The sequence below is a fragment of the Megalops cyprinoides genome, chromosome 4 (assembly GCF_013368585.1).
Source record: "Megalops cyprinoides isolate fMegCyp1 chromosome 4, fMegCyp1.pri, whole genome shotgun sequence".
NCBI lineage: Eukaryota > Metazoa > Chordata > Actinopteri > Elopiformes > Megalopidae > Megalops > Megalops cyprinoides.
In genome coordinates this window covers 12,750,944-12,768,677 of record NC_050586.1, presented here as the reverse complement: position 1 = coordinate 12,768,677, position 17,734 = coordinate 12,750,944, and the positions used below count along the sequence as shown (strand labels likewise).

The 17,734-nt window shown below is 43.9% G+C and overlaps 1 protein-coding gene across 2 annotated transcripts; it reads right to left on the bottom strand.

Moving 5' to 3' along the window:
* Window positions 1-516: 516 nt before the first annotated feature.
* On the bottom strand, window positions 517-15,462 carry LOC118776434 (rho-related BTB domain-containing protein 2-like). 2 transcript variants are annotated; one of them, XM_036526793.1, is made up of 11 exons: window positions 15,283-15,462; window positions 14,946-15,010; window positions 7,484-7,685; window positions 6,073-6,176; window positions 5,776-5,961; window positions 4,395-5,380; window positions 2,888-3,006; window positions 2,339-2,489; window positions 1,936-2,024; window positions 1,178-1,283; window positions 517-821 (listed from the first exon to the last, which is right to left on the bottom strand). In XM_036526793.1, the coding sequence occupies exons 2-11, from the start codon at window positions 14,969-14,971 to the stop codon at window positions 616-618; spliced, it is 2,175 nt and encodes a 724-aa protein (XP_036382686.1). In that variant the 5' UTR covers window positions 14,972-15,010; window positions 15,283-15,462; the 3' UTR covers window positions 517-615. The 2 variants fall into 2 exon arrangements, with proteins under 2 accessions (XP_036382686.1, XP_036382685.1); XM_036526792.1 differs by lacking the exons at window positions 14,946-15,010; window positions 15,283-15,462 and adding an exon at window positions 13,730-14,029.
* Between the last annotated feature and the right edge of the window lie 2,272 nt (window positions 15,463-17,734).

Sequence of the window (17,734 nt, the reverse complement as noted above, 5' to 3'; positions counted from 1 at the left end):
GAGCTGTGTTTTAGTTGGTGTATTCTGAAAAAAAAGTCTTGAGCCACTGAGATTTGTTTTGATGTCTGTTTGCTGGTTGGTTGTCTTTGCTGTTTGTTCTGCTGCAGCCGATAAGCTTTTCGTTTTCATTTTCATGTATGTAGATGCTTACAAGCCACCATGCAAACTTTCCTGGGTTAAAAAGAATTCAGTTTGCCCTCTGGTGGTGGATGCAAGAATAGCAACAACTTACTGTCATCAGCATCAGCGCTAACCGCACCTCCTGCAAACAGGGTGTCAAACAGATAGCTGTTGGCTCCCGGACTCTGAAGACGCAGGCAAAGTCTGAGGATTTATAAACACCTCTGTGCTCTGTAAAACTGTGCAGCAGTAGGCCATAAATACTAGGCAACAAAAAATGAAGCAAAGGACCCTTATGCCACTGCTGTCCCCTTCACAGCCGGGAGCTCCCCCAGGCCTGGGAAAGCATAACTCTGCTGCAGACCCACGATGCAGCCTGGGGAGAGCAGACCTGATTGAGCTGGGCCTGTCCAGTCAACGCTGCTGAAGCTTCACACTCCAGCCCCTTCCCTCTGTAATTCCAAAAGCATGTGGAGCCGCTCCCTGGAAAGCTGCTCAGACAATAGCCGAGGAACCAGAGGAGGAGGGATTGGAGGAGGGGGAGGAGGGGAAGTTCCAGAAGAGCCACTTTCGCTTGCACTGTCTTTTCTGGTACAGGTAGTCTTCCTTCTCTCGCTCCTTGCGTGCTCTCTGGTAGTGATCGTCCTCCTTCAGGTACCACACCGGCGGCCAGCGGTGCTTCTCAAAGTAGTCCTGGTTCTCTGGAAGAGCGACACAGCAAGATGGGTTTAAGACGGCAATGTGGCATAGAGGTAGTGAGCAGAGCCTGTAACTGCAAAGTTGTAGGTTCAATTCCCCACTGGGGCACTAGCCCTGTACCCTTGGGCAAGGTAATTAACCCACAATTGTCTCATGTAAATACCCAGCTGTATAAATGGATAAAATTGTAACCTATGTAAGTCGCTCTGGATAAGAGCTAAAGGACAATAATGAATTGTAATGTAAGACACAGGCAGCTAAAATGAGGAAATGCAGAAAACACAACTATGTCTTTTCATCAACCCATGAGGACAGCTTATCTGTCCGTTCTCTGTGACTGCGGAGCAGGGGCATGTACCTGTGGACTTGGCCTTCATGTCTCGAGGGAACTTGCGGCACACGCTGTTGTAGTTGGTGCAGATGTGATGAAGGCACCAGTTAGTGAGCTGATGGGCACAGTGAAACTGCCAAGGGAAGGAGGAGAACGGTCACATGGTTGTCAAAAAGACAATGTGGTGGAAAAGCACAAGTGGCTTGCCCTTGTTTTTCAGTTACCGATTCATTTCAAAATGCATAAATAGCCTTAAAGTGATGTGCAGTAGTATCAGCAGCACTCACATACACTTCAATGAAACACATGCTGCAGGGTGCTTGAAATAAGTCTCGGCTGCAAATGCAATACAATTGTGTTTGCTAAGGTATTTTACATAATGACCCATGGTCCTAGCTGAGTTCTAAAAGAAAGCAGAAAGTGCAAGATTACAGTCCAATCTGCCTCCCTGCAGTTTTATTATTTTAGCTTGGCTTGTTACAAGAGTGCGAGTCAGCAATGGCAGTGAGGCATTAAAAATTATCCCACATGACCCCTCTCAAGAGCACTGTGCAGGTACTGTTGTCTGAGTGGAATACCAAACAGCACGCTACAGCAGCACCCCTTTCTGTACAAAGAAAGGGAATTTGTTGGCCATGGAGGGCCATCGAATTGGCCAAAGTGGCCTGTTATCTTGAAACACACTCATTATTACTGTATGTGAAGAGCCCAATGCAGACCTGCTCTTTCTCTCAAGACAGTCGCCCTCATAATTGCATGTAATGCAATATAGTGCAATGTAATACCTGAGCCATCTCGAGGTATACCAGCACGTCCCCATCAATATCAGCCCCCATCATAGCAGCTTCCATTAGTACTGTGACCGTGTACAGCTCTGAAATAAAGAGTCTGGTCAACACACACTGCCAGACACACACTCCTCTCACTGCGTTTCACAAAGACATTCATATCTTAAGCTCTGTCTCCAGGCAACCACACTGAATCCTGCCTTGTCTCAGATGTACTTGTGCCCACATTCCCTGAGCTAAGCTATAAACGTGGAGGTACACAATCTAATCAGAGCACAGACAGTCTGTGCCGGAGACATTTCATATTCATGTTTGGATCTAAAAGAGTTTAGAGGTTTTCCTCTGTCACATTTGGTGGATGTAGCTCAGGATAATTGGCTCAGAGTGGGGAGGGGTCTACCTGTGAGGGCCACCAGATGAGGCAGGCAGAGACGGTTGGCCAGGACGATGAGCTCCATGGCGTCCAGGTCAGGCCGTGAACAGAAGCGTCCAGTGTACAGGTACTCCAGCACCGCCCGCATGCAGCTGCGCGTGGTGTTTGGGAACAGCACCTGAGAATCACACACATAATGCACATACATTACAATACATTACATTATTGGCATTTAGCAAGCACTCTTGTCCAGAGTGACTTGTTACATGATTATCCATTTATACAGCTGGATATTTACTGAGGCAACTCTGGGTTAACTTCCTTGCCTGAGAACACAGCAGCAGTGCCCCAGCGGGGAATCAAACCAGCAACCTTTCATTTAGCAGCTCTGCTCCTTATACCACTATGCTATACTGCCATGCTGGCAGGCACACAGCAGACATACACATCATGCCTAAGACTTATATAGCAGTCTAAATGACATGGAATGTGTCTTGCCAACCAGGACTGACAGAATACCCAGGGTTTATGTTTTCCCTATCCAGCATCAGAACCTGTAGGTCTATAGACACCCACCTCTTTGGTGCAGCTCTCCACGAAGGGCCCCCCAAACATAGCCGCCATCCAGTCACAGCTGGAGATGAGCAGGGGCTTGTGGGCCAGGATGGTGCCATCATCCAATTTGAACACCACATCTGAAACACAGACACCCAGCCGCTCAGTCACGCACCCCTCCACATCCTGCTCTCACGGTCATTACATAATGGGCGCAGAACCGCTAAGTCACTGGTGAGGGTGTACGCCATCGCTTCAAGCCTTCAAAAGCTCTTCTCTTTCTCCACAGTGCTGAGGCTGTTTGAGCCTGCATGGTCGATGCCTCTTATTACTGGAGAGACTTCAATTTATATAACCTGAAAATTACACCACAATGAAGACTTCAGTAGGTGGTTTGTATTGCATGTGAGGAGGTGTTAAAGCTCTTTAGAAAGCAACGCGTGAGTGTTCTTGCATTTTAGCATTCTCATTTATCATTAGTAAACACCATGTAAGTACCATGGATAATACTGTACATACATTCCACTCCATTCCACCCACCCGGACCACCGGCAACCCTCCGTGGAAAACCGTAATTATTTTCTGAAAGCTATCAAATATTACAGCTAACAACTCACACCTGAGGGTCATGTGCCCACGCCTTCATATATTCTATTTCGCTTGATGCATGTTAATGCTACCAAAAAGCACAAAAGTACCCTTTGGTATAGCATGGGAGCTTCCAAGGAATGTTCCTCAGAAACTCAGTTAAGCCATCAATAACCCTCATTACATTTGTCTTGTAGAACTGCCTCAGAAGATCAACTTTTTTGGGAATAATATTTATTGACAGATGGATAGAGGATATTGAGTGTGTGAGTGTACTCAAGAGCCAGAAAAGAACTGTGCATTCCTGAGATCATTTCCATGGGGCTAAATATCAAGACAAATCTCTATTTATTCAGATAAAAGCCAATGCAAAAAGCATTGGAACAAGAAATCTGAACTATCATCCTCTCTTAAAAATCAGCAGGCTGTACTTTATCTTGAACCCTACCATTTAAAAAGCAAAAACTGGTCAGCAACCTCACCAGCACAATTTTTGCCCTCAGTTCACAACAGTGCCTGTCTATCTTAATAAATCCAAAAGAAAAATAAATATGAAATGAACATGAAAGTGTATGTGCACATAGTGTTGATACAACTGTGAACATCTACATGTTCATTTATATTCTTTGGAAATACATTTTAATATTTTCATTACACTTTCATTACTGTATTATAGCAATGGCAAAGTGAATCTGATTTTACAGATTTTAGAGAAAGGTACAGATCATCTTGTTCCTGCTACTGCATATTTGATGATAAGGTCAAGTCCACTGTTTGAGATAAGCATAAAATGTACTGGTATAATTTAATTTCTGCCAACTCTGCCCACTTCTGACAAATTCTGCAAACTTCTGACCTCTGTGACCTGGACAAACACTCTCCCCGCAGGCTGTGTGTGTGTGTGTGTGTGTCTGTATGTGTGTATGTGAGTGCTTCTCACCTGAGAAGGTGCCCTTGGCCAGACATTCCTTGACGCGGTTGGTGCGGCGCACGTGGAAGGCTTTGGTGATCTCCTGGTTCATGAAGGCCTCGTTGTTGAGGATGTTGGCCACCATCATGCGCAGGTCGAAGACCTCCAGCAGCTCGGCGATGTGTGCGATGTGCATCAGCTCCTTCTCACGCTCGTCCAGCTGGCCCGTGTACAGGTAGCGCAGCACGGCGCGGAAGGGCCCCAGCTGCACCGAGGGGTCCAGGCGCACCACCGTCATCAGCCGGGGGCTGTAGGTGACCGGGTCGTCCACCAGCTCCTCCTGGATGCTGACGAAGGCCCGGCTCCAGGAGGACAGCAGCCTGCCCCGTCGGGCCCCCTCCGAGCCGCCCCCTTTCAGGGTGCCGTCGCTGGTGCAGGCCCGCAGGCTGGCCCGGTCGCCTCCCCCTTCGCTGCTCTCGCACACGTCGAAACTGGCAGCCCGCATCAGCAGCTCCCGCCCACAGAGGGGCGGGGCCCGGCGCGGCCGCCCCTCGTCCTCCTCCTTCTTCGCCCCCTCCTCCTCCTCCTCCTCGGGTCCGAGGTCCATGAGGAAGAGGTCGTAGAACTTGGAGGAGGCCGTCGCCAGGTAGATCTTGTGGGCGAAGATGCGCTGGCGCTCCTGCAGGACCAGGATGACGTCGGCGCACAGCGGGTCCTCCAGCAGCCGGCCCGGGTGCTCCTCGGTGGAGGAGGGGGGCGCGGGCACGGTGATGATGGGGGGCGGGGGCTTGGGCGGGAGGAAGGGCGCTTGCAGGAGGGGCCGCTGCACGTTGCGCAGGTGCGACTTCCAGAACTGCAGGTGCCGGCGTGAGATGAGGGCGGCGCGGATTGCATTGTCAAACACGTCCTTCACCCCAAACTGTGCCACAACGCTGGTCTCGTAATAGGGCACGCCCAGCTCCTTGGCCACCTCACGACCCTTCTCTGGTGCCAGGATCTCATTGGACTTAATGGGTCTGGGGTGCCAGAGGATGAAAACAACACACAGGAGAAAGGTTTTGTAAACGCCTCTCTAAACGAAATACAATGGTTTGCAGTTTAAAAATGGCAAAGCAATACACTCATAATTACAGATACTAAATATCTATTAGATCACAGTCATCTCAGTAAATTGAACTGCATTTTTGCTAATTAGTTTCTACTAAAAGTAATGCTGATGATTTGAGAGGATGATATGATGGCCTGCATGATGTTATTTCATTTTCTGCACAATACTACTTTGAAAGCTCTATTACTTCAACAGAGCACAGTCATTGGGAAGTGGTATCTTTAGTTTGCTTCAGTGACTCAGATGTGTTTATTCTGAGCTCTGAACTTGCAGTGACCTCTGAATGAAGCGATGCCCGCTCACCTTGCCAGGGGGCGCCGTGCCCTGTTCACAGCTTCCAGGTCGGCGTAGCGCAGGTCCAGCTGGCAGCCAACCAGAATGACAGGGGCGCGTGGGCAGAAGTGCTTGATCTCCGGATACCACATGGTCTTCACATGGTGCAGGGAGTTGGGGTTGGCTATCGAGAAACACAGCACCACAACGTCTGACCTGCAGCGGGGAGAGGGGAAAAAGAGGGGAAGGACAAGATCAGGAGTGGTTCAGGTCAGACACGTGGCTTGACCTGAAACAGAACACAGACATGCAGTTCACTGAGCACACCTGCCATATGCAAAGCGGCGGTCCTTGTGATGATCTCCGAAAGTATCCCAGAGGCGCAGGGATACGCTGACATCGTCCACCACATCCCTGGACCGCTCCAAAACCTGGTCAGACAGACAAAGCTATGCATCACACGCACTGGACATTTACTATGTTCCAGGACAAGAGATACACCAATGTGCTTTAGAGAAGACTTCCTAAGAATGAACAACCAGAGATAAAAACAGAAAAAAAATTGAATTGCTTTAAATGACTGCGACTCATTTGTAAGTCGCTTTGGAAAGAGCATCTGCCAACTGAATACATGTAAATGTGAATGAGTTAAAGGCAGGAAAAGTCCTACGAATGAAATGTATACACAAATGGCAAGGACTCTGGGGCACCCACTGGGGTCGAGGGGAAATGCCCTGCTGGAGGTTATAAGGGGCCACACTCCTTAGCACCATAGCAATCCACTCACTCTTTCCCTGCAGATGCACATCTATATTGACAACAACCTTTTCAAAAATTTTCATGGCAGAAATCCTTGTCAAACTAATGAAAAACGCGAATGTAATTGCAATTACCAACATTTGGCCAGCAAATGCCATTCCAGAGACACTGTATAGGCCTGACCCAGGATCACATATTTGGGCAAGGTGAATAATTCATTCAAAGTGTTTCTCTCTCCTAGTTCTACGATAATCAGGTTCTGTTTAAGACCACCTTATTTATTCATTCTTGAGGTGACCAGTCTTGTGACTGTTGTCTTGTGACTGTAGCTAATCAAGGGGAAGTCACAAAATCACAGTTAAACTCAGTAATCAGGCACTAATTATCAACTGCTGTGAAGAGTAATCATCTGAGAAGGTCATTTTGACTTTGACTTATGGCTTTCCAAACGAGCTGTCAAGCTTGAAGAGCTCATTTCTTTCTGACAGGGTTGTTCCAGATAGCACTGCCTGCTTTTCATCTTACAGATAGCGAGGTCCTTTCACACTGAAATAACTCCTGCGTTCTTTTACATAACAGGTTCAGCTGAGTTTAGGAAAAGATTGGTGATTTTGCAAGAGGCTCCTGGGGAATTCAGGCATGGAATCCGTGCTGTGCTTTACACACCCACGGCTCAGAGACATTGAGTCTCTTGGTCGTACATGGTGGACACGGCATCATCCCACACTGCTGCGACAACTTTCAGTTATCCACTGACAGGTCAACAATCTCGCAGGAGTTATTGCTGCAAAGGCAGAGATTAAGTGTAAGTGTGTGCATGCATCAAAATGTTTTCCTCATTTTTCACAATTAACACCTTTGTCTGCATTGACTCCCATTACTCCACTGAGGAAGTGGAGCTCCACTCCCGTTACAGGACAGGCAGTGAGGGAACTGCTAGTGTCAATCCATCCCTGCTGATCCCCACCACGTCACTCACCTCCTGGCAAACACGGTACTGGTCGATGGCCCAGACTGTGGGCACGTGCGTGGCGAGCAGCTGGTACTGGGTGAGTGTGGCGTTGCAGGCCCGAGCGCAGATGAGCCGGGTCTTTCCCACAGCGTTGTCCCCCACCACCACGCACTTGATAGTCTCGACATTTGGCCTCTCATAGTCCATGTCAGAATCCATCAATTGGGACCTGTCAGGGGATTTGGGGGGAAAAGAAGAGTTTACAAAAATGCTGCAGGGCCCCTCAGATTCACTCAACTCAAATCTCAGAGATTTCAGTCCAGATATGAAAAAATTGTCAGATACAATGCTTGTACTCACCAGTTCTCTGCAAGTACGCCCGCAGAACTGCAGCATTCATTTTAACATGCATACCGCATATTTATAGATTATTGACTAAGTACACAACAGATGGGCAAGATCATTATTGACATTAAATGCATTGTGTTTATGACTCTCCATCATCTTCCCTACTCATAACGTATACAGTGCTATCAGTGATTAGTCATGCGCTTTCTGAATACAGCAACAGTCACTGAACCTTTCACTTCCTGTCTGTCTCCTGTTACTTTTAGACATACTAAAAGGCAGACAGAGGCCTCCAGAGAGGTCCGGCCTCAGGAAGTGAGGAATGAGATGTTCCTGAAATAGAGAACCAACCCACTGATAATTCAATTCCTTTGCACTAAGTCTGGATGCAATGTCTGCTGACGCAATAATACTTGTCATTGTTTTGTCTACAACAGCTTCCATAAAATATGAATGTCATAATGTCAATGGAAAGTCCTGCACTAGCACACATACTTTGCAGAATACATTTATATTACTGTACACTCCAGCGCACTTACTGAAGAAACATCCGGCTTTAAGGCTGCTTAGAACCTCGTAACTCCCTCATAATTGTGCAAACACTTTACTGAATGTTTCAAAGGACAGGAGGTACAGCAGTCCTCTTAATGGTTGGTATAGTTCCATGCACGATCCCTTACAATGTTCTCCAACCACAGACTGTTTCAGAATCAGAGATCTCCTCTCTGATTTCTCATTCTCATTTCCTCTCTCCCATCTCCTCATTGCAAATTAGACTACCTCAATGGGACGTGCCTATGAGTACTTAGCACGTCTGAAATAGGAACAGCGCTGTTATGTCGAAAAACAAAAAGGAATATGTAATGTAAGTATGTGAGCATGCAGAATGTATTATTCTTTACATGAAGGGTTTCATACTTGCAAAGCTATTTCCTCAGCTTCATGAAAAGCTAGTGTTCTGCTGCTTTAAACCTGGTCTGATATCTCCTGCCGTATTGTATAAAAGTATAAATCACACTCAATTCGATGATACCATACTGCTTTATCTTACATTGCAGTCTAATGGTTGCAATATGAAATTGATATTTTTAATAATTTAATAATTGTGGACTGTGCTGCTACTTAAGTCTAATGGTTAAAAACAGTTGTCTGGAGATCCAAAAAACATCAGTAAGTACATTTTTTTTTTTTTTAAAGTGCAGTTAGTGTTTTTACAGTAAGGAAAGTGAAAAGCTTCAAATGCTTCAGCATACTGTCATCAATGAAACCGTGTTACTCTCTTGCTAATTTATCTACCATCTTCATACCAAACTCAAACAGGTGTCTCCACTTGTGTGCAGTTATCTGTCAGCTTCATTTTTCTGAAAAATGTCTTTTATGACCATAGTTAATCTACGACATAGAGGCTGCAGTAAAAGCAAACACATTCCTTTCAGGTTAACCAAACTAAAGAGCAGGAGGTGGAAGTCACAATAAAAATTCTTAGAATGATGCATCCCAAAGTAAAGCAATACACTCTTTAGTAAAACAAACAAATGGTCATTATGAACTGAATAAACAGTGTATTACAGATTTGCTAACATTTTGCTTACAGTATGAACAACTGATAAACCCAAAATAAATCTTTCCAACTCTCAGGATTTAAAATGCTTGTCTGGTGCTACTGAAATGATTTTACTCAGCACAAGAGTTTAAATTGACAAGGATTTATTAGCTTAAGAATCAAAATTCCCCTACCCAGTTAAATGCTATCGTATAGCAACCAACAGCAGCAGCACAAGTAGCTTTTTTCAGACTCACTGACACATAAGAATAACCATTCAGTGTAACTTTCACTGGCAGTTAAAAAAAAAAACAACTTTAAACTTGCCACATCCATACAGACACAAAATAAGCATGTTTCACGTCTTTATCAGCCATTCCTGTTCAGAAGCATGTTTGTCAAACACCACCAGATTCCAGAAATTCATAACTACAGACTGATGTCTACATATATCACTGCTAGGAAGATGTCTCCCCTCACCCACTTACCATTTACTGTGAGACAGTCTGCAGCCCCTGTCTGCACACTCCCGGAAAAGAAGGGAGGGAGCAGGAGAGTGGAAGAGTTGGCTACTGTGTACAGACCATGTGCAACTTTCCTCTCATTCCCTCAAACCCTTCCGCCTAGCAACAGCTTCCCATTGGCTCTCTCCTCCCTAGCTCTCTGGGTTAGCTGAGAAAAGTATAAACTGTTCTGAAAAGGCAAAACTTTCAAAATAAAAGACACATCTAACAAACAGTAAGAACTTCACCACAACTTAAGGGCTTTTCTTAATTAATTGTTTGTTAAGCCTGGCTTTATTATATTTCAGTTAATTCAAGTTCAGTTACCAATATTAAGGTTTGGACAATATTGTTTTCGAATCACAAAAAACGATAACAATAAAACAGTTATTACAAAGCCAGTCCTACAGCTGTAAAACTTGTACAATTACACAGTTCCAACTGTATTAGCGGCTCCCTGATGCTTTTAGAAGACACTGTGTAGTGCTGCAGAACCTGTAATTCACCATGTATTTTCTCCCTGAGCTGATGAGATGAATACAGTAATAAAAGACAAGCGCACAGAAGGAGAAGGAGAAGGTACAGGGTGTGACTTACAGAGGAAAAAAAAGAGACAGATCATCTATACAAATCATGCGAAAGCAAAACTATGGGCTGGACTCATGTGGACAGTGCGTAACTTCCCCTATGGACAAACTGTCAATGTTCCCTGAAATAATGCTGTTTACCTGTTGATGAATTGGCCACCCTTTTGAAGTACAAAGTAATTTTGTAAGCCCAAACATTTCCGGTGAAAGAAATTGTTTTTGCATTTGCATCTACGCTACTCAACCTAAGGAACACTTACGCCTAGACACACCTGCCATTTCATAACACGGACCACTTCATACAGGTTCAGACTAGAAGCATTACCCACGAGGTGGGTGAATACCATTCATTCATTCATTGCAAATGGTTCACGTCTGATCAGCATTCCACAACTGATAGACGCAGCGTCTTTGCCTTGTAGTACATGCAACCTGTACCGGTGCCATTCGGTTTCTTTTCAAATAGCAAAGATTTAAAGTTGTCCTAACTATGACACGTACATGAACAATTCAAACTGAAAGCACGACTGAATTCGCTCCTAATCCTACTCACTGAATTCCCTACGAGAGCCTGTGGCAATTAACTAAAAATCCTGAATACCTATAACACAGTTCAAATTAATCAAAACACGTTTTTCATTACAACAATACTTACACTTAAATTAGGACATAGTCGCAAACCAAGGCAATTTACATTCAAATATTCGATTTGGCAAAAAGCAAAGCACGGTGTACATGTAGAATGACCATGTAGTGGGTAATTAGCATTTCATGCAATCAACCTGTAATTTTTATCAATCGAGTAAAGATACGTCGGAATACAGAGACTAAAGGATACCTTATCCATTCTCCGGCTAGGTACCTTCATGTTAAAATAAAATGGCATAAATATTATGGTGAAACACACTTTGCTCACCGCCCGTCTGGAAAATGGTGGTTGTTGATTTCGCTATCCAGCCTTTGGTTTCCAAGGAAACGGAATTTATTTCTCTTCTATATCAGTGGTCTACCCATACAGTGTGTATTGTTTGCATTTACTAGAGCGACAGTTCATAGTACGCACCTCCTTAAACTAATAGATGACAATTAAAATGCGTGATCTATTACGACAAAGTCAATTAGGTAAGGTAAGGTTGCGCAACAGTCGTGTGAAACCATGTCCGAAGCTGGAAACTATGTAACACCAATTTTTGCATGACAGCACACTTTGATACTGGAACTATAAATTACGGATACATGCTGCTCCATAATTACACATTGCCTAAATTATATAGGTTTACGGCAGAGCAGCCTATAGTGCAATGTCATTTGTAGTTATATGCCAGCCTTCGAGTAAGTTCAACAAACATTTTAGTCGTTTGGCTGGTTCCACTATAAATGAAAACTTCACTGTCTTTAATGTTACCCTACTTCCGTATTTGGATTCTTAAATCTTAACTAACATCATAAGTTGATCATAGTATAAAAGGGAATTAGAACAAAACACAAACATGCAAATAAGTCTTAGAATTCCCAAGACAGACCATCACTCCTCACCATTCCTCCGCCACATCTTGGCAGGTGACACATCTATGGAGTAACTCATTCATAAAAAGACAGTCCCCCTCCTTATGTTTAAAATAGTGCCACTTATGTGCGCTGCCTGCTTCCAAATGAGAGTTCATCACCAGGCTATGCGACTTGATGAAGGTGACACAGGAGTTCGGTGAGTTTCTATCGTCCGTGCGGATAGAGTCACGTTACGGTTGCATAGGTTATTTTTGGTCTCTATACTCAATTGCTGCTATTATTGGACAACCTCACAGAGCGCTCAATAACACTGCAATATTGGAGGACTGCTGGCGCAGCGCTCTGCAAGCACAACGAAAATGATGGTGAATGAACGCGCCTAACGGCACTTTTGTCACGTTGTTTTATGACGATAAAGTTCGTACTACACTTTACAGCAGAAGGTTTGAGTCCTGTGCTTAGTAATGTGGGTAATACTCATAATTACAGAAGTGTTGTGGTATTGATGAATTATGTTGGACAGGTCCATATGGCGGTTAATTATGTAAAGCAGATAATTACATGTGAGCAGTAATTATGCTTGCAATGCATGTTGGGCAGACCCATCATTTAAAAGGAATAAAGTGAAGTCATGCTAAAGTCGTCAGAGCAATGTGCAGAGGTTTTCAACCTTTTTGGGGCTAAGGCACATCAAAGGTCAAACCAGAATGTCAAGGCACATTCAACTTAAAGTTGGTTATCGATTGCGAAGAATGTCACACACATAACGCATTGGGTTCCTCAAAATTCCACGGCACACTTCACTTTGCCTCACGGCACACCGGTTGAGAACCACTGTGCTAGAGTCGCGTTTCAGCCTCATGCATACCTTCAGCAATCATAATCGAACTATTGAGAAGCCGTCGTCATGTGACGATGGTGATGTTCTATAACCTAAAATAACAGCTTCTGGTTACAGTTTTCAAACAGAACACGTGATATCAGGTGACGTCTCACAGACACACTGCCCGTCGTTTGTTCTTGTGAACCTGGCCAAGGTCTGAAACAGACTGCGCTCAGCAAAATAGTGTCGTCATCAATCAGCAGGGCCTGACTGAGGCACTTTCACACCCGTCTTCCCTGCAGTCAAGAATCACTTCCCGTTGTAGCCGTGACCGGGGTGATGCAATTAATGACTACTGTGAAGTGCCTTTTTGGAAACACTACGCTACTTCTGTCACACTCCCTACGACCCAACAACACCCTTTATAATTCAATAAGATGTGACAAAACTGTGTCTAAAAGTATATTATTGTAACATAATATATGCCGTGTCATCGCAGAACACCCAGGACCATGGAATTATCAGGATATATATGTAATTTCACTGGCGCGGCACAAACGGTAACAGCGTATACAATGTAGCAATTTCTAGCTATGTGCGTCTAAAGTTTGCTCGTAAGATCACAGAACCCCTGGCCGTTGAGTCATTTGTGAGAAAAACATGGCGCACTCTGGCATTATTTTCAAATTTACAGTATCCTGCTAACAACACAAGGGCTTTCTTTGCTCCTCTCGCCCTCACGCAAACGCTGCACACCCGTTCAGTACGGTCTCGTTTACTGTTCATTCGGAGCGACTGCATCAACTGTTACATAAGACTGCTCTTCTTCCCTAACAGCACTGGCTACGTGGTAAGCAGTTATGTCCAATGCTTTGGTAACAGTGCCCCTGTTATCATGAAACCAACTTGATCCAGATCGCCCTTTTCAGCAATACGCGTTCAAATATAGCTTCTTCTTACCGCAACATAATGAAGTGGTGCATCGGGCTGGCCGATGTTTGAAAGCGAAAGGACGGCGCGATCCCCATCGGATGCAGTTTGCACCTCAAGGAAGCCGGGACTCAGCCTCATTTTCCCGGCAGTACAGCAAGGTTTGTTATGGAAACTGTCGGCTGCAGCAATCGCCGATGCAAACGTTTCGAATAACTGATTTAACTGAACAGGCTAGGCCAAAGTACTGCCTTAATATCTCCATGTGAGACTGGACGATTTCATACACTGCTGTGCCTGGAAGCCGACGGGTTTCCTCGTCTGCAGCGGCTCAGTTACCGTACGTGCAGTATTGACACGCACAGCAACAGTCCTCACCATTCATTACGTTCTGCCCAAATCTCTGCCCAAATCCCATTCCAAACGTAATTGCCTGCCGTGGCTTCAGGTCTCTGGTCTCCCCAGCAGTTTTTAACTATGTGGTTGCTGACTAGCAGATTAATGAAATGTTTTTAGTGTGCAGAGCCAAATTCCCAAGGGTTTTAACTAACTCTGCAAATAATAAAGTTATTGAAACACATAGCAACGTAAATGATAATTAACACCAAAATGTTAAGTAGTTTGTGTAAATTAGGCTACAGTATATGGTATTGACACGAGTACTATTCCTTTTTAAGCAGGCTCAAACAATGTGACATTTACGAAATGGTTCTGTAAGCCTGCAGCCCACAGAAACTTCACCCTCAGCAGCCTGCCTTTTCCATTAATAATTTACTGAGAAAAAGTTAACTGGGGGTCAAAATAATGTGTATCATCAAAGATGGAGAAGCAGCACCACAAACAAAACAAGACTCAAGGTCAAATATGCTTGACAAAAACTGTTAAACGTATAGGGGCACTGTGGGACACTGAGAGTGCCAGGCTGCCCTCTGGCACCGGCCATCGGCAACTACAGAGACAGTAGATGTAAAGGTGAAGAGTGCTAAGGTGGGGGGGGGGGAGTAAGGGCTGTCAAAATTCAATGTGTGCTAGAAAGTTACATTTTGGTCCGAAAAATCCAATGACTGAGGTCACAATGGTATATGGTCAATATGGCATATTTCGTAACTTTATATCTTGAGCAAACAAATTGTTCTTGCTCTGTAAGTGATTTTTCTCCCTTTAGGAACTCTAAAACTGGTCTCCCTCTTTCCAGAGTAATCAAGAAATTCAGCAATATCATGGAAAGTGATAGATTCAGACTTACTCATAATAAGTTGTCACAACCTCCATGGTGTCGTCAGTGAAGCAGTGTGCTCCTGCAGTACTTTCCTATGAGCAACATTGGGAAGGAATTGTTTCTCATTGTGAGATGCACGTTGACATAACAAGTTCCCTACAGAATGACAGAGCAGCTACATAGTTTCACACTTTAAATGATCAAATTCTGTATGAACAGCAACGATTACGTACCTCCAGTATGATCCACCAGTTTATTCAATGCAAAACAATAGCTGCTTTTCTTCCTGTGATCAGGCCGTCACACCGGTCTCTGCTTTACCAAACTCAGCAGTACTCAGGGAAAGTCATACAAAGTTACTTACCTGTGTGTCTGTTTTGCCAACTGCCCGGCCGGGTTCCTGTGCTCCGCGCCTCAGATAAATCCCTCCCTATTCCCATGTTCTCTCCGCGGTCCCTCCATGTCTCCTTGCTGTTGTTTTTTTTTTGTTTTTTGCCTTTTCCTGAAGGCAAACTAAGCAGGTATGCGGGGCTGTCTGCCTACATATCCGTCTCACGTGACTGACCCCTCTCTCCTTTTCTCTCACTCTCTCTCCCTGTTCAAACATACACATTTTTACAAGCGCTAAGAGGGGAGGGAGGAATGTTCAAAGCTGTTGAACAGCCACCTATGTCAACACTGTGAAAGGAAGGAATTCAGCACACGCTGTAGTATGTTTTAACTTTGAGGAGAGAAAGAGCAAGTCGCATCTCGTGTTTCAGTTAACCCTTTAAGTGTGCATCAGGTGAATGCGCTTCAGCAGGTCGTATTATTTTGAATATATTTCTCTGGGTAAGAATGACTGTGAGGTTCATCAGTTAGCCAAATCAATATAGGCTGTGTATCTTCCAGCTCTTTATTCCTTTATTGGGTCTGAAAAACACTGCATACACAAATAGTAAAAACAGAGTGAATCAGATGAGAAACAAGCTCCTTATAGTGGTGGAAATCCAAGAGACTTGCTGTTGCTGTTGCTGTTATGTGGGCAGTGGACAATGTGCTTTTTTGTCATTGTTTTTCACAATTTTAGAGACCATGCAAGAAATCAAACAGTTTATATTTCCAACATGTCATCATAGCCACCATTAGTGCAAAAAAAAAAAAAAAAAAAAAAAACATGAATGCCTCCAGGAAATTTCAGTTTAGCAGTGGGGAACTGTCAGGGCCTTCTGTGCCTTCATAGAAAGCCTAAGCATTATAAAAAAATGTTATTTTTATAATTATCATTTTCTTTTACATTTTATATTCAATATTCTTACTGCATCCCCGTGGTTTGTGTGTTGCAAAGGGAAGTGAAGGCTGAAGAGAGAAAAATACATCCAATCAAGATTTTTCTTTGGTGGTCTCTGCGGGGAATCTAGCAAGCTAGCTACGCCATTGAGAAGGATTTCAGAAGTACTACAGAAGGCCTCTATCATTTAATTGAATTATGGTATATTTTGGGTGTAACAGGTGAATTATCCAACCACATTTTGATTTGTAATGGGTGGGACAGCTTTAAAAATATGTATGACAGTATCCGCCATTTGGAATCCCTAGCCAACAGTAGCTTAGTGTTTCCATACTCTACCTAGCTAACCATTCGTTTTTTGCAGTTAATCTAACCGTAGACTAGGTAGCTGGTTTGCTGGCCTTTAACAATATTGCATTACTTATGCTGTGTGATTAGCCACTAAAGTTGTGTTGGTGTGTTTCTAGTTACTAGTTATGTTAGCCAGTAAATGCTATGTTACTTGTAAATAAAAATTTATTTATTTGCACAAAAACCACCTGCCAGGATGGTAGTGACCGTATAACTTTAACCCGCCAAAGAGAAAATCTGCCCATTGGTAGGCTGATGGGTGTTTTTTCAGACCATGTATTAGGTATGGTGGTTTTCTACATTCTTATAAGGTGCTGTGTTCTGGGGGAGGCAAATTAGTATTATTTAACGCCCAGTACTTGACCCCATGGTTTAGTACTGCAATTCAACTACTTAAACAGCACTTATACCTCATGTTTTATACAGATACCCCTATGCCATATCAGACTTATTTGCATTCAAAGGGAAAATATGCTTCTTTAATTTATGAACGCTGATATGTGTTAATATTTTAAAAATTTCAATATCACCAAGGCATCTAAACAGGTTTACTCAACCCAGGCAAGTTACCGGGTACTTATAATAAACTATTTGCACTACTCAAACAAAAGCAGCAGGATGTTTCTCCTGTTAAATAGTTAATATTCTAAAGCTATTTAGCTCTGTTGTCAAGAGATCTATGACAACAAGGGAGTGGTTACCTGACCACCCTCGGTCATCTGATCAGAGCAGCCACTGGAGCAGCACTGATGTCTCAACCTTATTGGATATAAGCAGTACGGTTACAGTACTTTTCAGCCTTGGCCTCATTCACTGCCTGCCCCAGGGACCCTGTATTTGCATAAAGAGGAACAAGAGCTGAGAAATAAGAGAGCTAATGCACAGAGCTGGATTTAAAGGCATAATGCCAATAAACCAAGCTGAGCTGGTAAACCGACTACCATACAATGGAGAGTGAGCTAATTGTTGCAGTAGGGATAGATTTATTGTCACCAGTTTGAGGGTGTGTGGAGCAAGCCAATTAGTAATTAAAGCCATCATTTAAATTAGATGGTGAGTAAATGAAATAATGAGGGGAGCAAAGAAGGAGTCAGAATCAGCTGGGAGTTATATATCTTGGCCAGTCGATTCAAATAATTCACATTAACAAAATATACATAATGCATCAGTATTCAACCGAAATTCAAATTCAAAT

Excerpts from the sequence above, each read along its gene's own strand:
- LOC118776434 (XM_036526792.1), bottom strand. The coding sequence starts at position 13,797 with ATGGGGATCGCGCCGTCCTTTCGCTTTCAAACATCGGCCAGCCCGATG. Across the intron at positions 3,007-4,394 it reads GGCCAAGGGCACCTTCTCAG|ATGTGGTGTTCAAATTGGAT; the intron begins GTGAGAAGCACT and ends TCTGTGTTTCAG. Across the intron at positions 2,490-2,887 it reads TGGAGAGCTGCACCAAAGAG|GTGCTGTTCCCAAACACCAC; the intron begins GTGGGTGTCTAT and ends TGTGATTCTCAG.